Source organism: Hyperolius riggenbachi, chromosome 10 (genome assembly GCF_040937935.1).
Source record: "Hyperolius riggenbachi isolate aHypRig1 chromosome 10, aHypRig1.pri, whole genome shotgun sequence".
NCBI classification, from domain to species: domain Eukaryota; kingdom Metazoa; phylum Chordata; class Amphibia; order Anura; family Hyperoliidae; genus Hyperolius; species Hyperolius riggenbachi.
The window spans coordinates 15,664,777-15,678,413 of record NC_090655.1 but is presented as its reverse complement, the minus strand read 5'-3'; the positions used below and the strand labels follow the sequence as shown (position 1 = coordinate 15,678,413).

General features: G+C 43.6%; 1 protein-coding gene across 2 annotated transcripts in view; it reads right to left on the bottom strand.

Annotated features, from left to right (window-relative positions):
• PTPRE (protein tyrosine phosphatase receptor type E) overlaps positions 1-13,637 on the bottom strand; it is a 362,965-nt gene that overhangs the window by 68,618 nt on the left and 280,710 nt on the right. For both annotated transcript variants that reach the window (XM_068257334.1, XM_068257335.1), the window contains one exon: positions 931-1,067. In XM_068257334.1, coding sequence (XP_068113435.1) covers positions 931-1,067 — 137 coding nt within the window. The remainder of the gene's footprint in view (positions 1-930; positions 1,068-13,637) is intronic.

Here is a 13,637-nt window from a genome sequence, read left to right as displayed (position 1 = left end):
ATTTTATTACATTTATCAGTGGGAACATGTCAGTAAACACCTACCCTGCTTTTAGTTTCATTCTTATCTGCTTAATTAGTCTGTTAGCAGCTGTGATAAGAATCCCAGACTGGCTCAGTCTAGGTTTGACCTGGAAACATTATAGCTGAGTCACTCTTCTGTGGAGTCTTTTCAAGCCCAAGCCTTCCCCCTCCTGGCTCAGATTTCCTGCTTTGCATACTGAGAGCTGTGATGACATGGGAGGGGCTGTTCCTGCTGAGAGAGAAGCTCTGTGGCTGCAATATGATCTCTGTGCTCTGTGTGCACTAGATACTGATGATGACTGCAGTTTCATTCCTATGAGAGACACTTCCTACAGGCAGCTCCACATCATACCAAAATGAAAGCACATAGATGAAAGACTGCAGCAGCCTTTCTCATATAGCCTAGATAGCAGCCTAGTCTCATATAGCCGAGACAGCACATCCAGAACAACTCATAACCCGGAAGCAGAAGGGATATGAGCTGGCGGCCATATTTGATTTTTCCTATAAATAATGGATAATAAAACACTAAAATGGATAAAAAACACAAAATTGGATAAAAAAACACTAAAAAAGGCACACCAGAGCGGCGAAATTATCAGGTAGAGCATGTATTCTTTACAAGCTATCGACTGATATGTTTATTTTGTGTGAAACGTTCATCTCTGGTTCCCCTTTAAGTCTCCATCTGGTCAAACAATAATTCAGCTATCCGGGTTTAGTCTGACCTTTGAAAGTGAACGGAGGAGGTTCATTTAGGAGACGGCAGATAAGATCTCCCACATCACACAATCCCGCTTTCTCTTGGCTGGCTTTATTTGGGCTTTTTGATTCGGTTATAAGACAAAACAATGTGAAATATTTCATAAATGCTCCCCTAGTCTGGAAGTAGAAGATGGAGACTTACATTATATTCCTCCCGGAAGAGTTTGCCATCATCAGCGGATCTTATCCTGACCTCCTCCTCCAACTTATCCACCGGGATTGGGTAGTAGGTCTTGGTGACGGTGGGGGAGTTACTGATCAACAACACCCTCTGCTGCTCTGTGGAGGAGAATAGCAGAAAACTATCAAAAACTTCAAACTCCTAATCCTAGAGGATAAAAGAATCATACACACTCTTTACTACTGAGATAAAAGTCTGCTGTAAGTAGCAAGATAAAGGGAGGGGGGACACCAAGAGCCCAATAGTGTGATATTGTATAGATGATAATTAATAATGAGTAATATAACAATTTAATACTCACAAACCAGGGTTACCATTAGGCAACCACTGTGAAGGCAGGTGAGGAGATTAACCTGACCCCACTCAGGATTAAAAGTCGCTCTCTGTAGATGGGAAGAAGATGGGTACAACCCTCCAACAAGGGTGGACTTAACAATATGTAGAAGCTTTCCAGAGGCGCCAATAGAATAAAAGTCACTTAAACGAGCTTAAAACCGATGGGGCAGTGGTGGGCCTATCCCATCCATGCGGACAAAGTAAACAAAGGAAGGACTGTGGCATCAACAGTCAAACAACAATTGATTTATTTTCCACAGTAAAAATAGGCAACGCGTTTCACGGGCTCAATCCCGCTTCATCAGGCCAATCAAAAAGGAGCATACAGCTTAACAGCATCAAAACCACACTGAGCGCCTCTGTCTGTAAGTAGCAGCTATCATTCAGTCTCGGTTACACTCTCACCCTAGCAGCTTGGCACTTTTTTCTTTTTTTTCTTATTAAAAAAATGTATTGTGCAAAATTCAGTTAAACATTTGTATCCTACAAAAAAGATTACTTTCAACAAACATATAACATGTGGCAGTTGCTTTTTAAACTATGTTCACATTACATATATAAAAATGTGGAAATTAACGTTTCAATATTGGAGATGAAATGACTGTCACAAGACCTTATGCTATGCACAGCGAATTACACAGAGTAAATGTAAGTTAAGAACATAATAATAACAAAAAAAAGGTAAACATTGCATCAGGATAATCCATTGGAATTGGCAGCTAAGCAGGGCATTCAACAGGGACTGAAAGGGCGATACAGAAGAATTAAAGTGGATCCGAGATGAAAAACTAACTATAACAAGTAACTTGTCTATATATCTTATCTAAAGTTTACACAGCAAATCTGGCTGTATACAGCTTCAACAATTTAAGATGATTTATTCCTGTGATACAATGAGAGCAGCCATGTTCTGTATGTCATCATTACACAGGTAATCTGCAACTGCATATCCACCCCTCAGCCTGTGAAAAATTCACTCCCCCTCCCCTCTGCCACTGAAATCTCTTGCTAGAAACCTCCTCTTCCTCTTGCCCAGACTGAGCTCCCATAAGCCCTTACTACATGGGTCTGAGTGCCTTGGCGTTTTGGAGAAGCTGTGGGCGTGGCTTGTTTAGTTCATAGGGAATTATAGTATTAAAGGACTTACGAGGCCAAATTAGGGAAAAAAGTTAATTACCCGAATAATCTTTTACGGTACGGAGGACGCCGTCCGCGGCCTCCGTGCCGATCCGCCGGGTCCCCCCGCTCATTAGCCCCCCGGGCCGGCTCCCGACCCCACGGCCTGGGTCGGGCTCCCCTGCCTCTCCTAAAATGGCCGTTTGCTCTGGCCGCGCAGTCCGCATAGCCGCGAGTGTGGCTGCGCAGCTCTAGGGCCAACCTCCCCGATCCACGCTAATGCTGGGGATACACGGGTCGACCCGGTGGCTTGATTAGCCCGCCAGATTGACTCCCGCCGCGTCCCCGCTTGTCCCCGCCGCCGTCCGGATCGATTCCCACTCGTCACGCGGGCATTTCCTTATCTTCCGCTCGACTCCCCGCTATTGTCCGCTCGCGGGGATTGAGCGCGGAATCGATCCGGCGGGTCATCGGACCTGTCGGAAATTATCAATCGAGCCATCAGCGGCTCGATTGATAAGGGGGAAACGCACCGTGTATACCCAGCATAAGGGGAATTGTTGGGTCTAATCATAATTTGTACATACTCATCTTTAATCTGAAAGTCTGTCCATAGAGCCCAAGTAAGATGTGTTTATCAAAGGAATTTTTCTGTAGATGAGTTATCTCTTCGTATTCCATAACAGAATGAATAGCTAAGAACCATTCTTTCAGAGAGGGGATCTGGGTAGTTCTCCAATCTCATGGGATAAGACCTTTGGCAGCATTAAGAAGGAATGAGAGTATGTTTTTTTTATACATTTCCTGGGGCTCATACTAGTCTTATGAAACAAGACCACCAAGAGGTCTCTAATTAGGGAGACATCAGAGATTTTTTGTAGGAGCTCCAGGACATTTTCCCAGTAAGTCTTAATGGCTGGGCAGGTCCACCATATATGTAGTAAAGTCCCAACCCTGCCACACTCTCTCCAGCAAAGATTAGATACTTCAGGGCTGAACTAAGAGAGTAGATAAGGGGTATAGTACCATCTGGATATTAGATTGTAATTAGCTTCTTGGATTTTAGAACTTATGGACGAAACATGAACTAAATCTAGAACTGTGTCCCTTTCCGTTGTCGAGAGTGTATATCCGATCTCTGCCTCCCACTTGTTCAGAAAGGGAGGACAATCTTTATAAGACTGGTCTAAAATGATATCATAGAAAAGTGAAATACTGTGGCTAGGTCTGGTATCTTGTAGGAATATATTACAGAGAAGGGAGGGAGAGCTGAGCATATCTCCTGAAATATGCAGTGAGGATACATAGTGATGGAGTTGTCTCCAATGCCACCTATCAAATGGCAGGGTTCCAGCTTTATTTCTAAAGTGCTCTATAGGGTGAAGAGTATGAGCCAAGGTTAGTACTTCAGATAACCTTAGCACATTGTCTGCATTAGAGGACCATTTGTTAAAAATAGAATTAGTCTGACCAGGGGGGGGGGGGGGGGGGGCGGGGTGGAGTGCAGGTAACCAGTTAGAGGCATATGAGGGGATAATAATTTTGCACCATACAATTTCTTCATTATGGAATGCCATAGTTTCAGGGTGGTTAAGACTGCTGAATAAGTTATTTTTAGTAGTGGGATCTTAGATTCTGTGATCCAAATTAGATCCTTTAGGGAGTGTGAAGCAGAGATCTGTTCCAATCTAACCCACTTTCTTTCAGAGAGCGAAAAGGTCCAGTCAAGGACACGGTTTAGGTGAGTAGCCCAGTAATAGTATTTCAGATTAGGAGAACCAAGACCCCCTTTATGCTTTTTCCTGTATAGTGTAGCAGCACACAATCTGCTCTTACGATTTTTCTAAAATTGCGTAATTTAGAATGTAGTTTCTGGAAAAAGGAGTTGGGGGTATGTATTGGGAGCATCTGCAGGAGGAAGAGTATTCTCGGTAAAACATTCATTTTAAGAGTTGCTATCTTTCCCAGCCAGGTTATACCCAGAGGGGATCATCTGGTTAGGTCAGAGTCAATGGTACGCAGGATAGGAAGGAAATTATAGGAGAAATGTTGTGAATAAGATGGGCGAAGATGGATACCTAGATATTTAAGGGTATGAGGTTGTCACCTAAAGGGAAAGGAGCCTTGTATAGATTTTAATACTTTGGCAGGTAAAGTCAAATTTAGGGCTTCAGACTTACTCCAATTTATTTTAAAGTTAGAAAGTGAACCGTAGGTCTTCATTTCCTTTAAAAAATTAGGTATGGATATATGAGGGTTAGTTAAAAAGCAAAAGATGTCGTCTGCGTAGGCTGCAAGCTTATTGTGCATATCCCCTATTGTGATACCCGTAATGTCTGGGTTCATTCTAACAGATTGAAGGAATGGCTCTAGAACAAGGGCAAAAATAAGAGGCGAAAGGGGGGCATCCGTGGCGGGTACCGTTTTTGATATGAAAAGGGTCGGAAAGAATACCATTAACTCTGACCCTTGCAGTGGGTTGTGAATAAATGGCAAGTATGTATGACTGAGCTTTAGGACCAAGTCCAAACTTATCCAGCGTAGCTTTCATAAAGTCCCAGTCCACTCTGTCGAACGCCTTCTCTGCATCAGTAGATAAAAGAAAAGCAGGTAATTTAAGGCGTCCGACAGAGTGGATCAAGGCAAGGGCTCTAGTGGAGTTGTCTCTAGCCTCCCTACCAGGTATAAAACCCACCTGATCTGGGTTGATAAGTTTAGGCAGCAAGGGGCCAAGACGGAGAGCCAGTACCTTAGCAAATAATTTAATATCTCCATTGAGCAAGGAGATGGGTCGATAACTTTGACAAAGATTAGCATATTTTCCCTCTTTGTGTATAACTGAAATATGCGCTCTCAGTGCATCAACAGAGAAGGAGTATTGCTCTGTGATGCAATTAAAGTATTTCTGTAAGGGTGACAGCAAAATTTGGCTATAAGTTTTGTAATAGATAGTTGGCAATCCGTCTGGGCCAGGGGTTTTCCCAGTGGTTTTTTTTTTTAAGGGCCATGTAAATCTCATATTCCATTATTTCTTCATCTAAAAGTTTCTTTTCAACTTGTGACAGTTTCGGCAGATTAATTTTATTAAGGTATGAGATAATTTTACGTTTCCTGTCCATACATAGCTCTGGAGATTCTTCAGATCTAATGTTATAAAGAGAGGAGTAGTATTCCTTAAAGGACTTCCGAGGCCAAAATCTGCCCCCAAAACGTAAAAAAACGTTAACTACCTGCATGACTTTGTAAGGCACGGAGGACGCCGTCCGCGCCCTCCGTGCCGTTCCGCCTGGTTCCCTCTGCTCAATAGACCCCCGAAAGGCTGCGAGGGGTCCGGGTCGGTATCTGCAGCCTGCATAAAGATGGCCGCCGGAGCTGGCCATGGCTGCGAAGTCCACATAGCCGCTACTGCGGCTGCGCAGCTCTAGGGCCAACCCTCCGATCCACGCTGCCTGTTACGTGGATCGGGGGGTTGGCCCTAGAGCTGCGCAACCGCAGTAGCGGCTATGCGGATTGCGCAGCCGTGGCCAGCTCCGGCGGCCATCTTTATGCAGGCTGCAGATACCGACCCGGACCGTGGGGTCGCAGCCTTTCGGGGGGCTATTGAGCAGAGGGGACCAGGCGGAACGGCACGGAGGGCGCGGACAGCGTCCTCCGTGCCTTACAAAGTCATGCAGGTAGTTAACTTTTTTTACGTTTTGGGGGCAGATTTTGGCCCCCAAAGGGTTGCAATATCCTGACTGCAGTTTTACCATCTTGAGATTTAATCTGAGCTATATAGTTTGTTTACGTTCACGTAATGCTCTCGCCAACATATGACCCGACCTATTTCCCCATTCATAATATTTTTATGATACTCTGAGTAGTAGTGATTTGGCTTTAGAGTCAAGATGAGCGTTTAGTTTTGCCTTCATAGTGGTCAGAGCATCATGTTCAGATTGTGAAAATGATTGTTTTAGACGATTTTCCAGCGCTGCGATCTGGGAGATGAGTAAAGTGGAGATAGCCTCAAATTACTTTTTCTTTCTGCTACTAATTTGCATGAATTGGCCACGTATGAACGCCTTATGGGCTTCCCATAGTGTGAAACGTTTAATGTCAGGTTGGTCATTTCTAACAAAGTAATCAGCTAATTTAGTTTTAATGTCTGAAACCACTGCCTGGTCAGAGAGGAGACTCTCGTTTAAACGCCATGAGTCAGGTTTCTTGTAGGGCAGCAGGAGATTAAGGTCAAGTGTGACCGGGGCATGATCTGAGACGGTTATATTATGTATTTTGGCTAAGATGACTCTATGGAGATCTACATGTGCCACAAAAAGTGTGTCAATCCTGGAGTGAGATTTATGTGTCGAAAGAGTAAAAGGTATAATATTTTTCTTGTGGATTTTTAACTCTCCAAGCATCCATTAGTTGGGCGCCATGAAGTAACAGTTTAATCTGTCTGAGCTCTCTATATGAAATAGTTAATTTGTGGGAAGAGGAGTCAAGCTTCTTATCCCAGATCATGTTAAAGTCTCATGCTACCACTACAATACCTTCCTGAAAGGAAATTAGCTTTTTCAAAAAAGCACTTAGGGTTTAAGCATGGTCAGAATTAGGGTGGCCATATATGGTACAATTTTTCTTTTCGATTAGATAATTTAGTTCGATTACTCCGTTAGATCGAATATACAGATTTTTCCAGCATGTCCGATCTGATTTTTCTCGAAAAAACGGGATAATCGTTTGAATTTCTTGATCGAAAAAATAAATATTTTCAACTTTCAGTCGATTCGATCAGTTAGATCGAATAAACGGGATAATCGAACGTTTTTATTGTACCATGTATGGCCACCATTAGGGAGATATACTGATGCTATCGTGATTGTCAAACCCTGGATTTTGCCCTTAACAATCAACCACCTGCCCATAGCATCTGAAACTGAGTCGGCTAGGACAAAGGGGACCCCAGAACGGAAGCCAATTGCTACTCCTTTATTCTTAGTGGAGTTGGAGTTAGAGTAGAACTATTGAGAATACTTTCTGGAGCGGAATCCACTCTTGTCCCCATGAACAAAATGGGTCTCTTGAAGACATGCAACATCTAGTTGTAGTCTATTTAATTTGTGTAGTACTTTGTAACGTTTGCCGGGGGAATTAGCTACTTTAATATTAAAGGAGCCTAGTTTAAGTTTTTGAGTTGCCATTTTAGGTCTTGTAGGATAAAGGTCTCCCTGGTCCTAGCCGATCCCATCTCACGTCCCCCAGCCCCGTTGAAAAGCTAGATAAGGTGTTCCTGCTGCAAACTAAGAGGAAAGAAGAAAAATAAAAAAGAATGAAAGGAAAACAAAACAGAAAAGAGAAAAAACAAGAGAAAAACATCCATATGCAAATGCATGGGTAAATGCAGATAATCAATAACCATAAGCGAGTAAAGCATGTCATTGCGGAGGAAATGTACCAAATGGGTACTGTTCTTATCACAATGTGCGCAGCAGCAGCTAGGCACATTTGTAAGAGTTCCTGTGGAGGCATGTCAGGACAATCGATCATAGAGCAATCAAAGCCGACAGCATGCTTCAGTCTCGGCTGTGAAAAAAGAATATGGATTTGGGTCAGGACCCACTCTGTCCGTCTCTAGAAACAGAGTTCGTAGCATAACAGCATTAAAAAGAAGCGGGAAAATTCAAACTTTTCTTATAAAGAAGGAATGTTCCGAACAGGGAAAAGGCACAGGTTTAGCATATAGAGCTTAACGGGGGGGGGGGGGGGGGGGGGAGGAGCCCTGGGGAAAGAATTGCGGAGATCCCCTTTCAGAGCCATGCTTCTTGTTACTAGGAGAGGACCACTGTTCCATAGGAGAAAAGTCAATCTCAGTCAATTTAGGGCACTAGTCTGGGATCTTTATTATACCCAGGTTTAGTGCTGTGCAGAATTCCGAAAGTTCTTCTGGGAAACGAAGGAAGTGCCTTTTACCCTCATGGCGCACAAGCAAAGGGAAACCCCCATTTGTACAGGATGTTGCGGGATTGAATCGCCTCCAGTACTGGCTTAAGAATTCTTCGTTGTTGTAGTGTCTCAAACGCCAGATCTGGGAAAAGCTTGATTTTGGCCCCATCAAACTCTAGCTCGTTAAGGGCTCTCATTTTACTGAGTAGCTCCTCTTTTTCTGTGAAATAATGCAGCCTGCGTATAACATCCCGTGGAACTGTGTCGGTGCGGGTACCTCACGACTTGAGGGCTCTGTGAACACGATCAATCTGAATATGTGTAGACTCCGGCTTGCCCAGAATTCTGTTAAAGATAGTACGGATCACTGGCGGAAGATCTTCATCTGAGGTAGCCTCAGGCAGGCCCTTCAAATGCACATTATTCAGCCTGTTACGGTTTTCCTGATTTTCCGGTTTGTAAAGTGATTGCCTAATAAGACGACTGTGATCAGATAAGGCTGTAGTGATTTTAGTGATGGCCGTATCATGATAAAGCACTTTTTCCTCCACCGCCTCAACCCTATGACCTATGTGCGCAATGTCTGTTCTGAGGCCTGCTATCTCTGAGCGGATCACAGACTCCATTTTGTGAAATAAATGGTCTAGATCAGCTTTAGACGGGGGCTGAGTCCCGTTCTCACATTCAGGAGAGTCCATTGAGTGTGTAGGGGAGGCGGCAGAATGTGAGGCCTTGCTGCTGGATGCTTTAGATGAGCCCGACGCCATCTTGTCCACGGGAGAACCGGGTGCTTTGTAGGAGCTGAGCGATGTCCGCGGTTGCCGAGCCCTTGGATTTAGTGCCTGGGCATGTTTGTGCTGTGCGGCGGCAGGTATGAAGAGGTGTTAGACCCGATATATCATCCGAGACTGACGGAGCTCACCGCGCTAGCGTCTTTCTGCCACGCCGGTCCGGCCACGCCTCCGGCACTTTTTTCTTATTGACCTGAAGAAGTGGATGATGACTGATATTCGCCATGTAATGCTCATATTGTTTGCTCCACAATCACCCTGCACATGATCAACTTTACTACTGGCAGACATAAAAAAAATATTTATAACCACACCCCATAACAATGCAATAGGCTAAAGGTTTTTTTTTTTTATAGATATACATATGCACAGAAGGAGATACTGGTTGCTTGGAAACAGCAGTTATTTCCCACAATGCAATAATGCTCCCACAGTGTGATGTCAGGACCTAGGGAGGTGTTTCACCACAGTATTAGCCCCAATGATCTATTTGAGAATAGTAAATATTTCTGATGGGAAAGGGGAGCAGGGACAAGGTCCTCCAGCACCCAAGGCTGAGACAACAAAGTGCGCCCCTCCACCCCTCCCACCCCAGCCGTCAAACACTGATTGCTATTAGACTAAGAGGGCCACAGGACCCACAACATCCCCAACACCTTAGTATCTAGTTATCTGGCTTGCAGTCACTGCTATGTATCCCCTTTTCTTATTTCTTTCTGCTTAATGCACAATTAGGAATGACAGCTGAATGAATTGTGCGCCCCCTCCTGCACTGCGCCCTGAGGCTGGAGCCTCTCCAGCCTATGCCTCGGCCCGGCCCTGAAGGGGATACCGGCTACTGATTGGGATAAAGTTCAATCCTTGGTTACAGTTACTCTTTAAGGTACCCATTAACAGTACAAATATTTTCCTCAGATGTGATAATTCGATCAGATTTGTACAATCAAATTGTATGGCAAACCACACAGTATGGAGAAAATTGACATGTAGTGATTCTATGGTCGATTCTATGGTCAGAATTTTGTTGATCGAAATGTTGGATTTTATGATCATATCTGAAGAGAGAGAGTGTCCTAATCGTCCTGTTTATGGGAACAAATGATAGCGTAATTACCTTCTGATTTCTTCTGATCCCGCAAATCTGATCTGAGGAAAACATTGTACTGGTAATGGTTGTGTTAGTACATGGCTGAGGTTGTGCCAGATGCTTTTCTTTCCCTTTGTCAGGAATTACAGTTCTAATGACCAATAGTATACAGGGAGGAGAAAGCAGCTTTCAATAGCAAACATTCCACGCCAAATTCCTAGAAGAGGAAAGAAAGGCACAAGTGTTGACACGGCCTGTGGAATCCACTACAGACTGAAGCTGGGCTTTCTGAAAGGAATATTAAAGAGAAACCGTGACCAAGAATTGAACTTCATCCCAATCAGTAGCTGATACCCCCTTTCCCATGAGAAATCTATTCCTTTTCACAAACGGATCATCAGGGGGCTCTGTAAGCCTAATATTGTGGCGGACCCCCTCCCACAGTGTGATGTCAGCACCAGGGAGCGCCTCTATCTATATATAGGTAAGTATGTGTTTCTCAACCAGAGCTTCGGCTCATGTTCTCTTTAAGGTGGATCCGAGATGAACTTTTACTCATTGCATAAATGTGTTCCTTTCCTATTGTTTATAGGGCATTCCTCAAGCCAAATACTTTTTTGTTTTTGTTTTACTACTCTAATTCCCTATAAACTAAATAAGCCACTCCCACAGGTTTTCAGAGAGCCTTGGCAGTAGCAAGGGCTCATGGGAGCTCAGTCTAGGCAGGAGGAGGAGGAGGTATTACTAGCCATTGATTTCAGAGGCAGAGGGGAGGAGGAGGGGGATTAGTTTTCTTTGCTCAAGATGCAGATAAGCCTGCCTCTGTGTAATGTTTACAAACAACATGGCTGCTGTCATTGTATCACAGGAAGAAATATTCTTATTCTATAAAAGCTGTTTGCAGCTAGATTTGCTGTGTAAACCATCTAAACTTTAGATAAAATATATAGACAAGTTACTTGTTATATTTAGTCTTTCATCTCGGATCCGCTTTAAGTTGGGATTTTTGATTTGTGCGCTCTGAACAGCACTCGGCAATTAACAGTGTCCTGTCTCCATTACACATCTGCTATGGTAGCTCTGCACCCTCTACAGACCCCGCAATGACTCAGAAGAGAGACAATGAAATCATTACATCTGATGATGCTCCGTATTACAGTTTATAAGTCATTATCGCAAGCCTCCGAAAATGTTAATGTTCTCACTTGTTGGAGCAATAATTACAATGCGGCACACACAAGGCAACGTTACACTAACGAATCCAAGACAGATGAGCGTAATTATTCCAGCCAAATGTCACCCCATTCCTTCTCTGCCATCGCGGCCTTGCGTATGATCACACTACACTACTGCTGCTCGCTGGAAGCCTATTATGCATTATATTCCCTGATGCTAAGCACACATTTACTTACTGTCACATAAAGATGGCCCTAGAAGAAATGTACATTTCCTGTGATCAGAGATGGGTGTGGCTTTACTCAAGGGGTGTTACCAGAAATTATAGGGCCCCCTAGCTAAACATTGATGCCCCCCTCCACATTCACAACCCATACCCCCCATCCATCCATGGTCACCTCTATGGACAGGAGACCCATCTTCAAGGGGATTTATTTTAAGTCAATTCTTTTTATTGAAGAAAAATAAGAATAAACAGCCAACCAACACATAACATTGGCAAAGTTTGTACGGCCAGAGAAGGGATAAGAATGAAGCACGGTCAATAAGGGAGAAATGCTGTTTTACAAACATCATCTCGTCATGCTGACCATAATGTCGCTTAAAGGATACCACAACTGACATGTGACATGTTGAGATAGACATGTGTATGTACAGTGCCTAGCACACAAATACCTATGCTGTGTTCCTTTTTTCTTTCTCTGTCTGAAAGAGTTAAATATCAGGTATGTAAGTGGCTGACTCAGTCCTGACTCAGACAGGAAGTGACTACAGTGTGACCCTCCCTGATAAGAAATTCCACCTATAAAATACTTTCCTAGCAGAAAATGGCTTCTGAGAGCAAGAAAGAGATAAAAAGTGGAATTTCTTATCAGTGAGGGTCACTCTGTAGTCACTTCCTGTCTGAGTCAGGACTGAGTCAGCCACTTACATACCTGATATTTAACTCTTTCAGAGAGAGAAAGAAAAAAAGGAACACAGCATAGTTATTTGTGTGCTAGGCACTGTACATAAACATGTCTATCTCATTATGTCACATTTCAGTTGTGGTATCCTTTAAAGTGCAACCGAGAAGTTAGTGGAGGGTAGGTAAGGTCCCAATGGGCCAATGCCAAACAAAACAACTCTAGACAGTTTGGCCTCCTAGAGAGGGCAAGAAGCATAAATATAACCTAAAAATACAGTACCTCTAGGCCAGGGGTGCCCATTAGGTAGATCGCGAAGGCCTTCATGGTAGATCCCGACCCCACTACATTTTCCATTCTGTATATACAAGTGTGCTACTGAAATTGTACATAGGTAGATCACTTTGGCTTGCTAATTTTTGAAAGTAGCTCACAAGCCGAAAAAGTGTGGGAACCTCTGCTCTAAGCTATACATACTGTATACTACCCCTACTTTTTGTATCTTCCAGGGCTGTGGAGTTAGAGTCGGAGTAATTTTGGGTACCTGGAGTCGGAGGTTTCATAAACTGAGGCGTCGGAGTCAGGAGTCAGAGTCAGATGATTTTTGTACCAAATCCACAGCCCTGATAAGTATTAGACTAAGGAGTCGGAGTCGAGGAGTCGGAGCAATTTTGGGTACCCGGAGTCGGAGTTGGAGTCGGTAGTTTCATTAACTGAGGAGTCAGAGTTGGATGATTTTTCTACCAACTACACGGCCTTGGTTTCTTTCACTATTCCTTTAGATTGTAAGCTCACAAGGGCAGGGCTCTCTAACCCTTTTGTGTTTTGGAATTTGCTATACATTCTGATCATCTTTTCAGTTGTGACTGTAATTGCTTCATCTACCAATTCTGTATGACATACCAGCGTTTATATTTTGTGTATACCACTGTCTGTATTATTGTGTGCCTCATGTTTGTCTCTTACTCTGCACAGCACCACAAAAATATGTCGGCACGTTATAAATCAGTAATAATAAATAATACATTATAATACTGTACTCAGGATGTTACACACAGCATAAAGCCACAGATCAACAACCCACATGGGAAACAGGTCTGTGAGAAACGTCACACCTTGTTTTACAGAGCCCACGCTGGCTGTGTGTGTGCGTCACGTGATCTGAACTCGCTAACCCTTATTTCTGCAGAACGCTCACAGTGGATGTGAGTAACTATTAGCGAGAAGTGCCCATTCAGACTGGAGCTGCATCCCTACAATGAGGAAGTGAACCGTTTCCTTTCTGATTCCTACTTCCTGTTCAGCCCTGAAAGTCATTCTGAGGATTTAGAC